Raw genomic sequence first — 19,043 nt, forward strand, 5'->3', positions numbered from 1 at the left:
TTTTTTTTTAGATTTACTTGTCTAACGTGAAGCTACATGAAAACATCTGTGAGCACTTAATATTAAAGCCCCTAAAAAACCTTGAAATCCCACAGTGTGGCTTTAAATGTGTTTAATTTAATAAAATCACATAATTCCATGTCCAAATATAATTAGTTGACCACTAAAGCACTTTAAAAAGCGTTTTAAGTTGCTAGGGAATGTTAGCTCCCCCAAATTACACTGGTCACAGGATAAATTTCTGTTTAGTGCTTAAATTTATATATTTGTTAAGTTTACTGTAATAAAACATGTTTGCAATTTGTTTGCCGGCATATAAGTAAAATAAATAAATAAATATAAATAAAACTCTTTAGCTCAGAAAATGAAGATAAAAATACCACAGCAATGCTAAATGCTAACAAAATATTCTTTGCCTTACTTATCATGGGGTAAAATAAAATTGTGTTCTTAAACTGCCAACTTGTTATAAAAACCATTTTGGCTACTTAACTTAATATTTGGGTAGAATTGGCCATGCTAACTAGCTTCTCAGGATTGCTGCAAAATGCTAACTAGACACACTGAATACGTTTTTGCTAAATGCTAACGAAATAGTCTTTGCCTTACTTAACATGGGTAAAATAAAATTGTGTTGTTAAAGTGCCCTCTTATTATAAAAACTATTTTGGCTACTTAACTCAATATTTTCGAAGAAAAGACCACAAACACGTTTTAGCTTCTCGAAAAAGGCCTACCTGATCATGCTAACTAGCTTCTCGGGATTGGTTCAAAATGCTAGCTAGATACACTGAATACGTTGTTGCCAAAATGCTAACAACGTATTATTTGCCTTATGATGGGCAAAATAAATGATGTTCTTAAATTGTCATCTTGTTGTAAAAACAATTTTGGCAATTTAATATTTGGGAAGAAACGGTCAGAAACAGCTTATGGAAGTAGGCCCATCTGATCAGCATGCTAACTAGCTTCTCGGGATTGCTGCAAAATGCTAACTAGCCACACTGAATACGTTGTTGCTAAATGCTAACTAGCCAATATTCTTTGACTTATCATGGGTAAAATAAAAACTGTGTTCTTAGCTTGCCTTTTCGTTATAAAAACAATCCTGACTACTTAGTTTAATATTTGGGTAAAAACAGCAAGAGCTTGTTTTTAATTTTAGCTTCACAGAATACTGATTAGCATGCTAATTAGCGTTACTGGATTAAACAGTGCTATATGCTCGCTACATATTCAATGTTTTTTCATGGTTAAAATAATTATTTTGGCCAGTATAAAATAAAAACCTCTGTGGCTTAAAATGCAGAAGATAAACCTCTTCTGAGAACACCCAGATAGCATGCTAATTAGCCTCAATGGGCAAAATACTTAATGTTTAATTCTAAAGAAAGTTAAACCCATCTAGATTATAATATGGGCACGGATTTGTTTTATTCCAGCAGTTTAAATAAATTTAAATACTAATAATTAGTTCCTGGAAGCCGATAGATGGCCTGATACAACATTATATTATATAATCGAGGAAAATAATCTTATAGCAAGAGAAAACCTTCGGCCACAGTGCATGAATACAGAGTTGTAGTATTTGCAATACACTTGAATTTTAAAACGTTACACCGCAATTATATCACAGCTTTAAGAACATATTTCAACAAGCCTTTTATTGTACACAACATTTTTGGACACCCATCTGTCTTTAACAGCCTTCAATAAAAATATTGTGCATTGAAATATCAAGACATGGAAGATCAACACACCAAAGAAGCAACATGGAGGAAACTGTGATTATGTCCGTTTATTTCCCTGCATGTCCATCTGGCAATACAACTTAAAAGGCAATAAATTAGTGACTTAAATATAGCTGTAAATGCTGTTGTCAGAACATGGAGCAATGACAGTTTGTGCCACATTACAACATTCACCCACAATGCTTTTTCCTGTGTTGGTGAAATATGCTGTTTGAGGGGAACTTAAAACTTTTTTTTTTTTCCTCAAAAACACTTAAATGCTCAACAGTTAACTGCTAGAAATAGAAGGAAATGTCATAAGTCATATTTCCACGTGTGAATATTAAATTAATTAAAGTAAATTCTCTTCCAGACAGCTTAGGCCATGCAATTTCATTTTAGAGATTTCAGATTCTGGGCATTTTAGCAACCCCACCTTAAGATCAGCTTTTATTTCTGCTCGCTTTTGACAGAATCATAGCTTATGGTGCAAAACACAATGTTTCAGATCCTTGATGTGCGTGCTGTCACCACGGACTTATTATGAGAACTAGTCTCCGAGAGGTCCTCCTGGTTTCCTTCGGTCTTGTGCAGCCCACCACTCATGTGTGCATTAGTGTTTTCCTGTTGTGTTACCACAGAGCTTTACATCGGGATGACAGCAAGCACGTGAATAAAGCATTTCTGGGTTCTGAATGAGCTTTACAAACCTTTAAACATTCATGTTTAAAAAAAATAATAATAATATAATCAGCTGATTGGGCCACAGAGTCTTTTTGTTGCGGTACCGTGAGTGGAAATTCACAGCAAGTTTTGATGCCATTTGTCGCTCTCTTAATACATCCATGGCCGTCACTTGGCAAAAGTTGTGGTAAACACCAAAGAGATGAAGCTCTACAACGTGAATACACAAGATCCTGTCATTTGTTCTTTTGGTATAAAGGCCTCATTCATGCTTTATGCAAAATGTCTGATTAATTTCCCTTGGCGTCTCTCCATCCAACATGTGCAGGCGTGAAAAAAATGTGTATCCACACCAAGGTTAAATACAGTTGTAGGTAAACAAAATTGACACCTGTAAACAAATCATTCACCCTCCTGAATTGCTGCACTCGCTACGACTATATAACAGCATCAATAAAGTTTTTTTTTTGTTTGTTTTTGCCTTCTGCATTCAGTAGGCCTACTTCTTTTTCGACAGCACTGATTAAACCTCTTCACCACTGCAGGTCGTCCTTTAACCACAGCACAGTTTGCACAGATTGTTTAAAACCGCAGCTTCCGGGATTGTTTACTTTCCTGTGAGCTACAGTCAATTTGATATGGGGATAAAACACGAGTGAAGAGTGTTGGTCTTTTACATCCATCTCCACCCCGGCAGTCCTCTTCCACAAAGTCTTGGCAGCCCTCAGTTCTTTATGGCACAAAAGAAATAAACATATCTAACAAGGTTCAAACAGTTCTGTTCAATTTCTTTTTTTTTCTCTCTTCTGTGATTTGGACACCACGCCCAGAGATGAGTAACGGCCCTCGTATCCAGGTATCACTCAAGCAGAGGGAAGGCGCCCACTTCTGTTCCCCTTCCTGTCGCTCGGCATCAGTTGTTATGGCAACAGGAGTAGAAATAAGAGTCTTTCTTCTGGCCCAAGTCCACGGCCGTTTCCTCGGCTGAAACAAAAGAAGACATACGACGATTTAATATACAGGTTTTTGTATTAGGCAGCTTGTATCCAGTCTTAAGCCAAGCTAGGTTGCTCATGATAGCTTCATCTTACTAAACAAAACTGCTATTGATTTCATCCAACTCTTAGCAACAGCACTTGAAGTGGCTTCTCCCACAACTCCTACATCTCATGTGGTGTTCCTCAGGGAGAAATTTTAGATCCGCTGTAAATGATTTTCTACTTATTAAAACACTTTAGAAACACAACATCCATTTGTTTTCGATCTAAAAACGCCTAATACAGACTGCTAGCTATTAGGGCTGGGTTTAAAAATAAAATACATTTTCTGATTCATCTTCATTTGAAAGATCAATTCATAAAAACCTTGGATCGTTTTTTTATGCATCCTCTCATTAGAAATGTCACTGAGGTCTTGCAAGACTGGTTTTGCATCACTGTGTCGCAAGACCGCCCAACAATAACGAGTCCATGTGTGAGGAAGATCAAAAACATGATAGAAGCTACAACTCAGAGCACCGTGAGGCCTGAAAACTGATTAAGTTGGATTTAAAAAGGAGGGATGCCATGATCGGTATAGGGGACAATCCTGGCATTTTTTAAAATCATCGGATCAATCGGTATCGGGCTTCAGCCAAGCCTGATCTTTTGAAGTTATTTGTTTTAGGTCTGCCATAAACCAAAACCACGTCCCCGTAGCGTCAAAACATCTTCTTCTTCTTCTGTTTTAAGGTGGTTGGCTAGAGTCAAATCTGCTCAACATTGAAAGAAGAAGAACCAAAATCATGTGACTAAACATGTCTGCTGAGTGTAAATTGTAAGTTGTGTAATGTGGATGTTTGGTGAGGCGGTAATAGGAGATCATCATTCAATTATACCAACTTAATCTGCCACCAACCAAAAAAAAAAAAAAAAAACTAAATTAATACATTTAGTTCAATCAGGCAAAGGCTGCACCAAGACAACAACAAACACTCAACTCTGTGTTTAAAGACAGCGTCATGGAGAAGAATATGACAGATAGGGTTACAGAGTTCATGGCGCTGGATGACTGGAATATTTCTGGAGTGACACAAGATACCGTCTCCACTCTACATTAACTGACAGCCCTATTTAATGGACTTGATCTAGGAGAATCAGGACTTGGAACTCGAAAACTCGAAATTGAAATATCTATTGAAATATATCTTTATATTAACAACAAAATGAATAAACACTGTGGTGTTCCGCAGGGATCAATTTTAGGACTGCTGTTGTTGCCTGCATATTTCTACTTTTCTATTTTATTTTTACTCCAAAAAAAACGTGTCATATCTTGTTTTTAATCTCGACAGACGGACGGCTCTGAACGATCACAATCAGAATCCGACATGCTGCTGAAACTCTCACCTGTCATGTACTGGAAGGCAGTGCTGTTGTAATCCTCAGCGACTTTCTGGAACAACTCGTCTGAAAAAGGGAAGAGGAATAATGAGACCTGTCAGTTACCGTCAGCTCCCTTCAGCTCATATCATTCACGGCCGTATTAAAACAGGTCCAATCGCATGCCTCGTTTGCAGCGAGCAATAACGATGCAACATCCTCTATGAACTGAAGATTAAACAAACTGATGTGTGTTTCAGCAGAAGTACAGGTAAAAAATAAAACATCCTGCGGTTCTGACCTGATGCTTTTATTTCAGATACATGCTGTAAAAACCCACATTATTTCCCTTGCAGTGACTGTTAAAATTAAATCTGGTATGTTTGTCTTTTCTAATCTAGAAACAGGGTTTAACAGGATGTTAGTTCCACTGATTTGAGACCTAAAGGCAGATTCTCTCTTAGGCGAAACCAAAAACCAAAATAAAATGACTATCGTACCGCTGATTTCTTCAACTATCACCCTGATGCATCTTCCTTCTGCTTCCTCATGTTTTTCTGTGTCTCAATATGACCCTTGTCTTACATTTTTAATCAAAGGAATGCTGCCAAAGAGCTTCACTACTTCAATACTTCCCTTCTAGATCAAGTCACTGCTGTGCTTTCTGTTACATGTGCTGGGGGGATATATTTTACAGTGAATTAAATCAGCTAAGTGGTGGGAACGCTGACTCCTCACAAATTAACTCCTCTAAAGATTGTTAGCGTGACACTGCTGCCTTCATCTATCTGTTAAATTACCGCCATTTTTTTTAAGCTGTTTCAACATGAACTAAACATTATAACCTTCATGAAGCTAAAATCCCTTGTGGTGATTCATCAGAGGACGGACATGGGCCTTCTGAAGGTGTCCTGTGGTGTCTGGAAACATAATGTTGTTAGTGGGGGTGGGGTATTTGAGGGGAGGGGCCCACAGACACTTGATCAGTTTGGGATCTAGTGGATTTGGAGGCCAGGTCAACACCTTGTGCTGTTCTTCATGTTTTTTTTTTTTAGTTGTTCCTAAAGTGTTTTTGTGTGTGTTCCTGTGTCAGGCTACATCCTGCTGGAGTGTCATTGCTATGGGGTGGGGGTGCCTGGTCTGGTCTAGGTGGGTGTCTACATGTCTAAGTAACATCCACACGAATGAATGCCAGGTCCAAAAGTTTCCTAGCACAACGTTGAATTGTCACAAGATGGTCAATGTTATTCACTTCTCATGTCAGTGGTTTTAATGTTGTGGCTGATCAGTGTATATTCAAATGCATATACACCAGACAACAGAGATAGACGACAGATATCTGTGAATTTGAACCCTATTGATAGGTTGATAGTTATTCATTTACCCATGTCTAGTGTCTATGGACAGAGGATGTTGTATGTAGAGACCGTAAAGCTCCTTTGAGGTCAACAGGTTCATGGTTTATGGCACTGGGCTATAAAAAATAAAAGCCGACCTCACACTTGCTTCTTGCTGCACATCCTTGACTGAGGACTAACTGTTTTTTTCCTGAGGAACTACATTACCTATAAAAAAGTTTCAACCCTCTTGGATGTTTCCTCATTTTATGTTGTTTTTTTTTTTCATGAATGGAATCATGGACGATATAATTTGGCTTGTGTGACACTTTTTTTTGTCAATGTGAAAACTGATTTCTACAACTTAATGTTAATCAATTAGAAATATATAATGAAAAATAAGTGATTGCTTAAGTATTCCCCCCCTCCAGTCCAGCTAGCTGGCACTCACAGGGTGAATAACTGGATCTGCCAAGCCGTGCTCCGAGTGTAAATCTATTTCTCCTCCAGTTTAAAAATATACCCACGTTTGTCATTCTTACGACTCACTTCCTTAAGAACCAAACCATGAATAAACACAGCTGTGATCGGAGCCAACAGCCCGTGTGAAGCGTGGTCTGCAGATGACCGAAGGAAGGAACTCACCCACGTTTTTTCCCGTTTTGCTGGAGGTTTCGAAATGCTGAGCGCCGATTTCTGCAAATGTAAATCACAAAGGTTAGATTATCAGTCAGGCGGAGGCAAGTTACAACTAATGACACACAGACGCTGAAAGAGGACGACCTTCAGACCTGTCTAGGGTGTCCTCAAGGACTTCAGTCAGTAAATTATGCAAGCTGAAAATCATTTTTTTAAGTAGGAAAAAGACAAGACTGCATCGTTTATTCAAAGCAAGTGTGCTTTAAAATAAAGTAAACTTCACCTCTGAACCACTTAGAGGTATTTTGAGCTGTTTTAAAAACATACGCATGATAAGAAAAGAGTTTAATAAGCTGCTTCTAACCAACGCTTTTCACTGTCGCCTTTTTTCAGACGCTTACACAGATGGTGGTGTGACAGAAAACACACCAAACCGACTGCGCTGCCACAAAGTGGAAAAGTGGAAGTGTTACTGACCACCTGCCAACCCATACGTGCAATAAAAACCAAAGTAGAGGCTAATAATGAGTAAGTTCTTCTTCTACACTGAGTTTTGGGAACTGTGAATCCGTTTCTGGAATCGCTGAGGAAAAGGGTAATTGTTTGTAGCTAAAATAAACTAGAAATGACTGTACAGTATCACTAAACAGTTATCTTACATAGCATATAAACAAATACGCTCATATCTGACCATGGCAGCCGTGTCACCCAGCTACAGAGAGATTACAGTAATATGTTTAATCGACAGCTCGACTGCACGCACCTTCAGCGAAGTCCTGAGCGTCGTGGTAGTCTATTTGACGCAGGCTCCGCTCTCCTTCGATCAGGTCGTTCTTGGTGCCGCACAGGTAGATCTTACAGTGCTGCAGGACAGAAAGAACAAAAACCTGAACCTGAAACTTTGAATTTTTCTTTTATCTTCTCCTACATTAAGTCCTAATGTATGCCATGTACAGACTTGCGTACGCTGAAACTAATTCTCAATAAACTAGCCAGAGTACACTGTTTTACTTATTCCATTAGATGTTTTCTGATTTATTTAAGTTTCCTGCCCCAAAAAACATCTTGTGGGGGGAATTTCAGTCTGGAGTCGCTCCAACCAGAACTGATTAAGCCCGTCAAAGATCTCCCATTACACATCGGCAAGACGGAGGTGGAGAAAGCGCTTGCTGCCATCACTGCCTCGCTTCTCCGCCGCTCCCACTGACTGTAGCTGTAGCACAAGGCACAGAGCACTTTCTAAACTCTGTTAACTGTAGGTTTTGTGTTCCTTTTATTCATTTACTGCTGTTAGTAAGGGAGGCTTGCAAAGTAAGACTCAGCGTGTGGTTTAAAGTACTGTTTTTAGTGTGCACATGACAATAAACGTATTGAATCTTGAATTAGATCTCCCTGTTGGGTCTGTTGTAAAAGATATTGACACTGAAATAACTTTGGATTAACAGTTAAGACCGATTAAGGCATTTATCAAGAAGCATGTGTCACGTAATTCAACACTCTGATTGGTTGAGGACTATCCAGTTGCATGCAGAGTTTTTTTTTATTTTATATTGGTTGAAACACGTAATAATTAAATCCAAATGCTGCGTTATGTCAGGGTACTTCTTGTACAGCAGCTTCTGTTCTGCATCTTTTGTTAAATAAATAAGAGATTTTCAAGAGAAACGTTTCAATAAACTTTAATAAATGTCTAATTATTTTTAATTTCGACAACTTGAGCCTCTATTACCTCCTCGCAGTTCTGCAGCTCTTTCACCCAGAACCGAGCTCGCTGGAAGCTGCTGTCGTCCGTCAGATCTGAAAGCCACAGATTAGAAACACAACCACGTTTAGGTGCGAGAAGCGAAAGACTTTTTTTCCCCCCACATTGTCTTTCTAGACTGTAACCAATCTCCCAGTTCACGTGGGAACAACAGCAAAAGCCGAAATAACTGGTGCAACCTCTTGATTTCTGCGAGCGCGGTTAAGAAATCCAGAACACTAACGTGAAATATGGAAGAAATAAGAAAGAAAGAGGGAAGGCCGACGTTAAATAAAACACCAGGGTGAGTAACTCACTGGGAAATGCCAACAGTTATTTCCTAAGAGACCAAGTTCCTCAATGTCGAACAAAGAAGCACCGACTACAGCACGCAGCGTTTGAACATCTGCACGAGAGCGTCTCATCTCTTATCTTAGCTTTATGTTCATCTAACGGGACGCTCTTTTACGAACAGATAAACCAGAGAGCGACGATGGGAAGGTTTGCATGTCTGGTCGCAGAGTTCAGTTCCAGTCACCTTGCACATTCAGTTCAGTTATGTATCATCAGCTGCTGCTGTTGTCCGTTTATTACACAAATGTGAATTTACCGTAGCAGACGATGGCGGCCCGAGCTCCTCTGTAGTAGATTCTGCTCATGGCTTCATAGCGTTCTGATCCGGCCGTGTCCTGAGTGAAAGAGAGAGACGGAGAAGTAGAAAGAAAACTGAGATCCATCTAAATGGAGACATGATACGGACGAGAAGTACCTACTTCCCGTTTAACTGCACCTTTTCCATTCAAGTTACAGATAGAGAGGAGTTGCATGCACAGCACTCAGTACACGGTAAGGGCAGTTTCATAAATTACTAGATCCTCTCTCTCGGACACATTTACACAGTGAGGTCTTTTGTTATTTTTAGCGCACGTCCAAACCACATTTTGAAGGAAACTGTGTCGTGACTCACCCATATTCCCAGGGTGATCACTTTCTCGCCCACCTGGATCGGTTTGGCGACGAAGGCAGCGCCGATAGTCTGTGAGGAAGAGAAGACGCGGTGTAAATGGGAGCTCAGACGGAGCAGAGTTATTAAATTCAGCTCAGCAGGCCGTCTGCTGCTCGAACCCTTCGAAACTGATTTACTGGTTCATTCGGGAGGTTGTTGTGAAATGTCAGCGAATCAGACGCTGCACGCTGATTTATTTAATTGTGGAGTTTTGCGAGCATTTTTATCATTTTGCGGCTGAAGGTAGAAAGACATGGGTTGTTGTTCTACTCTTTGAGTGATTGCACAAAAAGTTGGAAGTAAATTGTGCAATCGTTCACTACCCCACTCTCAAAGGCTTGTCACAAGGGCCGTCAAAATGAATGTGACCTCAACGAGATAAAGTGCACGCACGTTCTGTGATCCGACCCTCAGTTTGACCTGTAGTTTGGGAAATCAGGAAGCGATGCAGGAGGAGCTTAAAAGTCCAGCAAGGTGGATCTCTCGACAAGAACAACGTTGTCTACGTTTACTGTCTGTGTGAGCTGAGCTACCACCGGAGTACGTCAAAGTACAGCCGATACAAAAAGCACTCCTCCGCCTCAGCAGAGACAGACAATGCTGGAAAGAGTGCAGAGCAGACGGGGCGTACTTTACTCTGGACAGCATTTATCATTGATCACTGGACTGATGCAGTATTAATAACCTATATTTGCATTAAGCAATCATATTTGTCCACTCACGTGCTGATAAGAGCATTAGAAACTTGGAAAACTATCCCTATATTTTAATAAATTTATGGACTGAGAGAGGAACAGTATTTGGGAACATACTTCACCAATTTCATCCCTTTCTTTACGAATGTTTTTAAGCTTTTTTTTTAGTAAATGTAACTGAAAAGTGCAAAGCAAGAGCAGTTTTGAGGAAAGTTAGTCCGGTACATTCAGAGCCGATTCAAAAAAGTGCACATAATCTGCAATTAACCGCACGTTTGCTGTGACAATCACGGGATTATCAGTGTGTTTTATTATCACACAGGCAAGACAAGGTGACAAAGATGTGCACTGCTGATTTTAAGAAGAAGCAGGTCAGCTGTCGTGAGTGCGTAAATGTAGGAGGAGACGATGTGACTTTATAAAATCGCCTCCATCTACATTCTTCCAGCTCTGAGTTACAGATATTTGTATTTTGATTTTTTATGAGGGACACAGAGTAATTGACAAACGAGAGATTTCAGTTGTTTATATCAGATATAATAGTCGATATCTACTTAAAGATACTGCATCCCAGGTTTCTATCTGAGCTTCAAAGTGTTAATGTGATCTCAGACCTCAGCGTCTATCACCACAACCACCCTGGGGCGAGCATGTATAAGTAATGCCTTTCATGGAGGCATCAGGCGATGAGGGAAATCAGCAACGGGCTCGCATGGAAATTCAGGCAAAGCAGCTGACACTCACGTTCTGGTACGGGCCGACCAGGAAGCGGTGATGAACGTATCTCTCCACCAGGCTCGTCTTCCCGACACTCTCCTTGCCCAGCATCACCACTTTGGCGTCCACGCGCATGGCCGTCATGGTAACAACGGCGTCCGGAGGAGCGCGCGAGGAAGCAGCGGCGGCGGCAGCAGCAGCAGCAAACGGGGGTGGGGAGGGTATTTACAAGGAAGCCGCTGTACTGCTCGCTGTGCTGTGTGAAGAGTTGTGTAAAGTGTTTACTGTGAGACACCGGACGTCATAGTTCAAGCATGGGGAAACGATGCATAAAATTTAACTCCATCATTACTGAAAAGACTTTACACCCTTGTTAAGATTTCCGAAACGTGAAAGTGAAACCTTTCAGTCTAACCTGTAAATTATGACTATGTAAGAAAACAATGCTGGAATCCAGGCGTACATTTCTAGTTAAATGAAACCAACGACAGAAAAACACAAAGAAACTGTTGTAAAACTATGAGAAAAGTACTTGTAAAGAAAAGTACTTGTACCTGAAAGGAGAAGACGGAGACATAGAAGAAGGAGACATAGAAGAAGAAGAAGAAGAAGAAGAAGAAGAAGAAGGAGACAAAGAAAAAGAAGAAGAAGAAAAAGGAGACATAGAAGAAGGAGACATAGAAGAAGAAGAAGAAGAAGGAGACAAAGAAGAAGAAGAAGAAGAAGAAGGAGACATAGAAGAAGAAAAAGGAGACAGAAGAAGAAGAAGAAGAAGAAGAAGAAGGAGACAAAGAAGAAGAAGAAGAAGAAGAAGAAGGAGACAGAAGAAGAAAAAGGAGACAGAAGAAGAAGAAGAAGAAGAAGAAGAAGAAGGAGACAAAGACAAAGAAGAAGAAGAAGGAGACGAAGAAGAAGAAGAAGGAGACATAGAAGAAGAAGAAGAAGGACAAAGAAAAAGAAGAAGAAAACAGGCACAGTCATGAACACTGTACAACTACAAACACTAGTTTTTACTATATAATTTAAGATTAAACTGAATTTAAATCCAAAAAATGTTATGTTAACACAAAATATAATTAAAAAAGAGCACTAAGACACGCATACCGACCACAAGGAAACATCAAATCAGTATAAAGAGATAGTAGCAGCTTCATATAGTAGTTTTCACTATATTATATGAGATTAAACTGAATTTAAATCCAAAAAAAATGAGTTGTTAATACAAATGAACAACATGGAAACAGAAAAATGTGCTTAAAAATACATAGAGCAACCACAAAGAGACGTACTATGAGCACAGTCACAACTTATGTACAGCTTCTGACACTTTTACTGTATTATTTAAGGTTAAACAGAATTTAAACCCCTGAATAAACCGTTATTAATTGTTTTTTTTTTTTATATGGCTTCCTAAAAGTTTTGTTTATAAGAAACTGAGGTTACAGACCATCTTTGCCTACTGTCTGTGTAGATGAATAGAGTCTGTCTTAATAAATATATTATATAAATATTAAATTACCTAAAGCTAAAAAAAAAAAAAAAAAAAATGTAAAAATGTAAAAATGACACAGCTAAAAAGGCGTTAAGTCAGATGTGGGGAGCTCAGCTAGCCTAGCTTAACTTCAGCACCGCACAGAAACACTGAAAACTCACCTGCTAGCTAGCTTGACTCAACAAATCTCTCTCAACATCGGATCTTTTATTCCCAGCTGGAGCCAAAACCGAGGTTGAAATCCGCCTAAACCTGTTTTATAGCGGACACGGTAGCAGCCAGCTCGCTTGTCATCTCTGCCCAGCCGAGCGGAGGAGCCGGATCCGGGGTGGCGGTGTCTGGATACTAAAAAGCGTTGCAGTTATAGCTCGGTTAACGTTACTGCCACTGTTGCGCAATGACTGAAATTAACAACGCAAGTCGCCGGATAGCGAACGTTACACTAACAAACGGTAACCGCACGGCATCGTATCCAGTCTGTAGGAAATTAATGATTACTGTCGGGACGTTTAGCTTGTCTGGAGACGGAGCTGTGTAAACGTTTCTGTGGTGGAAAGGAAAAAAAAAACACGTCCAGCTGAGCTTTGTTTGTTTGGGTGGGAACCAATGAGCCGTGAGGGGCGGTTTCCAGAAAGCGGAAGTGACCGAATTAGACGAGACAATTAACGGATGTTGGAAAAACCCGCCCCACCCACTTCCGGCTTTCGTTTGCGGTTAGAAAATTTGTTTAATATTTTATATATATAATTGTAAATTCTTAAAAGTTACCCCACGTTTCACAATTTTCTTTAAATAATTATCTCTTGTTATAGAGTCTTTAAAATTGTTTGTATTCAAGCAAGAATGCCATTTATCTTTATGACTACTTGACAAGTCTTTCATTTAATCATACCTAGCTAGAAATATGAAATAGAAAGTTTCCCTTTCACTCTTAATTTATTTTTTTATTTACAGTTTGTATTACTACATGGATTTCTTTGTGTCCCCGTATTGGATATGTTATCGTTGTTGCTATTTTCTTTTCTCAGTTTAACTTTTGCCTCGTTGAGAACCCTGCTCGGTCTAAATGTGCAGATATGCAGTTTTGTAAGTGCTTGTGAATTTTAATATTAAATTGAAAACAAAAAAAGGTTGACAAATGGACATCTGTCAGGCATTACAAGAGAAGTAAATTATTTTAAAATTACCTCAAAGAAACAAAAAGAGCACAAGAGTCACAAACTAACCACAACAAAGCACACAATGAGCACCACAAATTAATAGAAAATGAGCACAGACTGGCCACAAAGAGACATAAAACTACCACAAAGACAAAACACTCAGAAAGAGACAAAATATTGAATGTTAATTGTCTAAACACAAGCTGTTGTATGAGAACTTAAAGAATGTAAATATCTTTCCCTGTGGGTTTTGTTTTTTTGTTAAGCAACAATAACTTGAAAATGTTCAAAGTGCTTTAACAAAGAGATTAAATTGTGACAACCAAATAAAAACACATAAATTAGGAGCGTGTCAGATTTGTCTGCACAATGACAGTGTTCAGGATACATGATACAGCAACCTACGCTTCTCTGAAGTTAGCTTGGATTAATGATTAATTATTAAAAATGTTCAAAGTGCTTTAACAAAGAGATTAAATTGTAAAGACCAAATAAAAACACATAAATTGGAGCATGTCATGTCATGATACAGCAACCTATGCTTCTCTGAAGATAGCTTGGATTATTGGGTACAGACACACAATTTTACGGTAATAAATTCTATTAAGTCATCTGACTGTAAATAAAACTCTGAATAATGTTCATGGTGTGAACTTTGACACAGCACAGTTACATTTAGACTGGATCTCTTCACAGTCATTGTGGTTATTTTGTGTGTCTTTATGGTTGTATTAGATCACTTTGTTGTCATTTGAAGAGATTTTGTCTCTCTTTTTGGTCATGTTATGAGTCATTTTAGTTGTTTTAGATCAGTCTTAGTCAGTAGCTAGTGTTTTCCCCAACCTTTTGTGTCACTTTGTGGTTATTTTGCGTGACTGACGTTGCTATGTGTCATTTTTGTGTACTATTTGTGTCACTTTGTGGTCGTTTTGAGTTATTTTTCTGGTCATTCAAATCATTACAAAATGTGTAAGAATATATCTTTTAAATATCTGAATTTTTTTCAGACATTAAACACCAATTAATCATGAAAACTTGTGAGATTATTGCTCTTAACTGTGCATAATAAAGTACATCATTTGGCAGGTAATTAGAAGAAGCTGATTGGTCCAAACTCTAAACAGCTGACAGTGAAGCTGAGCGCTGATTGGCTCAGAGTTCATGCGCTCTTCCTCTCCCACTAAACACACTCACACACACACGGGTCAGGAAAAGAGAACGAGATACAGACTCCAACATGGCTGAAGAGGAGGGAAGCGAGGTAACTTTTTTCCAGGAGATCTTCACGTCCCCGCTTAATCTGACTCTGCTCAGCCTCTGCTTGTTCCTCCTCTACAAAATCTTCCGCGGGGACACGCCGCCGGACCTCGGCGAGGTGGAGAAACCGCTGCCGAAGATGAAGAAGAGAGACTTCACCCGGGCAGAGTTGAAACCCTACGACGGACTGCAGGATCCTCGGATCCTCATGGCTGTCAACGGAAAAGTGTTCGACGTGACCAGAGGGAAGAAGTTCTACGGACCAGGTAGGGGGGGTCGCGCGAGCTGTTCTCGCGCTGCGAACACGCAACGGCAGCCTCGCGTGAGGTGACCGTTATTTCAGTGCGCAGTTCAACTGACAGCTGCTCGAGGGTTAAACTGCAAAATCTAAACTGTTGTTCGGGGGCAACTTTTGTTAGACTTTTGGAATCGGAAACTGCCGCCCCACCCCCTTTAGTTTGCTAACTGAGATCTTGTTTCATAACATAGGGGCAAGCGGTAGCCTTGAAACCACAGATCGTCTATGGAGAAGTTGAGTTCTCCTTAAAGATAACTTCAGCGCCGCGAGGTTTTCTAAAATCTCGCGAGAAAGTTGCTCCCTGAACCCGGAAGTGTGTTTGTTTTTTCTTTTTTAACTATTATCTAGGATGGAAATATAGATAAATTTCGGGTTAAACTTATTATTTTTAGATAAATAATGTTTTATTTTACTTATTGCTGGATTGACACCCCTGATAGGCTCTTAATCCACCCACTATTATCGAAACGATTAATTGAATTATTCATTTTTGAGAAAATATATCAATAATATCAAACGAAATCACCATTCCCATCTTCCCAAATGTGTATATTAGCATTTTCCTATATCTTTATACTCAATGCTTTTCACTATTTAGCAGCTCACCAGCCAAAACAACACATTTGACTCTTTTATTACAGGTTTTATTTTACGAAAACTCTTATCGGATGCACAGTTTACATCAGTTTCACACCCAGCTAGTTTGTTTCTATTAGGAATTACGCTGGTTTCGCTCAAGGCCACTTCAGTAGCTTACATGGACGTTTCAGGACGTGAAATTTTGGACGTTCTGGCTGTGAATGGATCCAAACGTTAAAGAACATCAAATAATATGCTATTCTCCTGTATTCTTCTCTGCGTTAAACAAAAACTACTCACACAACTATCTCCATTTTGGTTTGTGATTACTTTTAAATACTTTTAATGCGACAAATTGAAGCAAAAAAAACAGGTCAGTTTATTGCAGCCATATATTAAATCAACAAACGCTGATCAAGGTGCTTTAGAGATTAAAATTATTTGACTATCAAACACAGATGACTGTGCTGAAGTAAATTATATTCTCCCAGGCGCATGGAAACAGCCGCAGAGTGTGTCCTCGTTGTTTTCACCCTATCTCAGATGGTAACCTCTGTTGCGTGTAACCTCTGACCAACATGATAACTTGCTCTCATGCAAACGTTCCCCGAGCTGCACACACCACCCAGCCCTGGAGCCGAACGTCCTGCAAGTTTGTTTCTTTTCGAGTATTTCACGTTTGTCCACAGGGAGTGGACTCTTGTGTCTCGCTCAGAGGCGCTCCGGTAGCACTCACTGCTGTTACGGGACGTTTAAAATTATTTTTTAAATATTCAGGACTGGCTGTTGTTTGAATGTGACCGGGTGTGACCTGAGTGTGACATGAAATGAACTATGGCCCACAAACTGGCTCGACCTTTATTCATATCAGGACATATTTGAGCCGAAATGAGGATCAGTACATTAAAAACCATTAAAAAACGTTTAATAATAACTAATTGCACCCCTAGAAAAGTCATTTTTTTCAAAGACTCTGTAGTAAAAATGCATATTTATAATGTATAATTGTACATACAGTAGTTAGACAACTGTAGTGCCCATTTGAGTGACTATTTTGTGGCGGATTGATACATATTCTTTGAAGTAATAAGTATTTCCACTTGGGGCGGTGTTTATAAAGCTTTGAATCAGTCAAGGACGACACTTTTGGGATCAGATCTTTGGTGTTTTCATGGTTTTGTGCGTCTCTACCGTCTCGCAGAGGGGCCGTATGGAGTGTTTGCGGGCAGAGACGCGTCCAGAGGTCTGGCCACCTTCTGCCTGGAGAAGGAGGCGCTGAAGGACGAACACGACGACCTGTCGGACCTGAACGCCATGCAGCAGGAGAGCCTCTCCGAGTGGGAGTCTCAGTTCACCTGTGAGTGGAGACGTGTGACGCACGGACGCATATTTCTTATATTCTGATAAGAGATTCAAATGTAACCGGTATTCGTGGACGGTCAATAACATGGCATGATAACGCACACCCATGAGGCGTATTAAATATTCAAATTGAGTTAAATGTTAGTTAGAGTTAAGTGGCGGCGAATAATGTGCTCAGGAAAGTGAGCACGCTGCAGAACGTACTGTGGGAAAGACTGTGAATCCTTTCCTCTTTATTCTCCGTTACAGTTAAGTACGACTACATCGGCAAGCTTCTGAAACCGGGAGAGGAGCCCACGGAGTACACCGACGACGAGGAGGGAAAAGACAAGAAGACGGACTAGAAAAGTGACCAAAAGGGAAACACTAGAGATGCCTTAATGTTTGTAATGTTTTGATGCCTCCTGTTTAGGGGAATTCAGAGAAAACCCTTCTCCATCTTCTTTGGACCAATCCTGGAATTTTATAAGACGACGGACTTCCATTTATCTGCATATATACTGTAACGAAGGCACTAAACGGTTATGAATAAAACTAATGTAGAGGAGCTGTGTAATGTTGTTAGAGTCTAGAGCAGTTACTGGAAAGGTAAGCGCTGATCCTTGGACTGATTCCAGCTTTTTATAGAGCAGGTTGAAATAGCCGTTCACCTCGAATGGCTGCGACTTTATGTGCAGTTTTGATTAAAAGGTTTCATCCGAGGATCTCTGGAAGTCGTTTAAAAACAAGAATAATATGTTGAAGGTCTGGAGTTGAAGGTAAATTCTGAATCTTGTCTCCGAGTCCAAACTAAGGCTTTTTTTTGTTTGTTTTTCAAAATAAAATAAAAGCTTGTGTCGAACTAAAAAAGTAAGCAGGACCCGTGACCAGAATTTTCCTTTAACGGGTGCAGCCAACTTTTTTAGAGAAACAAGCGACATTTAATATCAGTATGCAATAAATAATCTGTTTATTTTCGTTTGTTCGTCAGCTCTACTATAAAAACTATAGAAGGACAAGTTTTTATGGCTCGATTGTTCACCTAATACTCGACAGTTTCCATTTTTTTCCTTCCGTTTTTGACTCTAACACTCAGTCCAGGTTGTTGCTTCCAGTTTAATGTTTGCTTTGTTTTGTTTGTTCTCTGTGATCCCCTGTACCGCTGCGGTCGTCTTAACCGTCACAACACTACAAAACTATAAACCATCTCTCATTACAGCTTCTCAAACTTGAGGATGTGCTTCTTTTTTTTTGTGCAATTTCTTTTCGATTGTAGGTCAAATGACAAGTAATGTGCAATGATTTTGTCAAAAAAAAACAATGAAACTGATAAAATTCAAAGTTTTTAATGTTGATTGCTGTGGTTCATCACACAAAGAGCTAAGTGACGAAATTCAAACAAATGGCTTCTCTTATAAAACACTAAACTGCTATTTTACATAAACACAGACAGGGAATTGTACTTTAATTCGTTTCCAGTTATGCTGATGGTTTGTTTACATTAATTTTAACACTAAATCCATGATGGAGAAGAGCATAAAACCTCTTCTGAATCAACCAAGTTTGCTGTTTTTTTTTTTTTCCATGGACTAATCATCAGGAAGTTAATAGTTAAACTCTGGTGCTCTCTCTTACGTACATGTCCTCCAAACTAATACAGTTTCTCCAGAAATATGTTGTCAAATGCTGCAGAAATGAGTTAATTTATAATGCAGAACTTAGAAAGGACAAGACAGAAGAAAAGAAAGTGCTGCTAATATTTACCGCTGTAACTTTCCATAAAAACACACTTAGTGAGGGAATGTTTTTCAGAAGGCATCTGCATCATACTCATGTTGGTGTTATATTGTTAAAATCCTCAAATCATATTTTGATTTAATAAAGGAAACTATAAAATAAAGACTTGACAAGCCTGTTTATTTAACTCTTATGAGACTTTTATTTAGATAAGATAATCCTTTAACTTATCCCATTTGTAGTATCACAGTACTTTGTTTATTTGTGACT

At 39.3% G+C, this 19,043-nt stretch overlaps 2 protein-coding genes across 2 annotated transcripts; one reads left to right on the forward strand and one right to left on the reverse strand.

The window, feature by feature from the left end:
* Nucleotides 1-1,510: 1,510 nt before the first annotated feature.
* On the reverse strand, nt 1,511-12,962 carry rab24 (RAB24, member RAS oncogene family). The gene is made up of 9 exons (XM_084565181.1): nt 12,563-12,962; nt 10,937-11,165; nt 9,459-9,527; nt 9,102-9,180; nt 8,480-8,547; nt 7,514-7,613; nt 6,757-6,807; nt 4,802-4,861; nt 1,511-3,398 (listed from the first exon to the last, which is right to left on the reverse strand). The coding sequence occupies exons 2-9, from the start codon at nt 11,051-11,053 to the stop codon at nt 3,328-3,330; spliced, it is 615 nt and encodes a 204-aa protein (XP_084421307.1). The 5' UTR covers nt 11,054-11,165; nt 12,563-12,962; the 3' UTR covers nt 1,511-3,327.
* Nucleotides 12,963-14,460: 1,498 nt separating this feature from the next.
* On the forward strand, nt 14,461-18,933 carry pgrmc1 (progesterone receptor membrane component 1). The gene is made up of 3 exons (XM_084565315.1): nt 14,461-15,084; nt 16,897-17,052; nt 17,307-18,933. The coding sequence occupies exons 1-3, from the start codon at nt 14,799-14,801 to the stop codon at nt 17,399-17,401; spliced, it is 537 nt and encodes a 178-aa protein (XP_084421441.1). The 5' UTR covers nt 14,461-14,798; the 3' UTR covers nt 17,402-18,933.
* The last annotated feature ends 110 nt before the right edge of the window (nt 18,934-19,043 follow it).

This window comes from Chelon labrosus (genome assembly GCF_963514085.1).
Source record: "Chelon labrosus genome assembly, chromosome: 17".
Classification (NCBI taxonomy): Eukaryota; Metazoa; Chordata; class Actinopteri; order Mugiliformes; family Mugilidae; genus Chelon; species Chelon labrosus.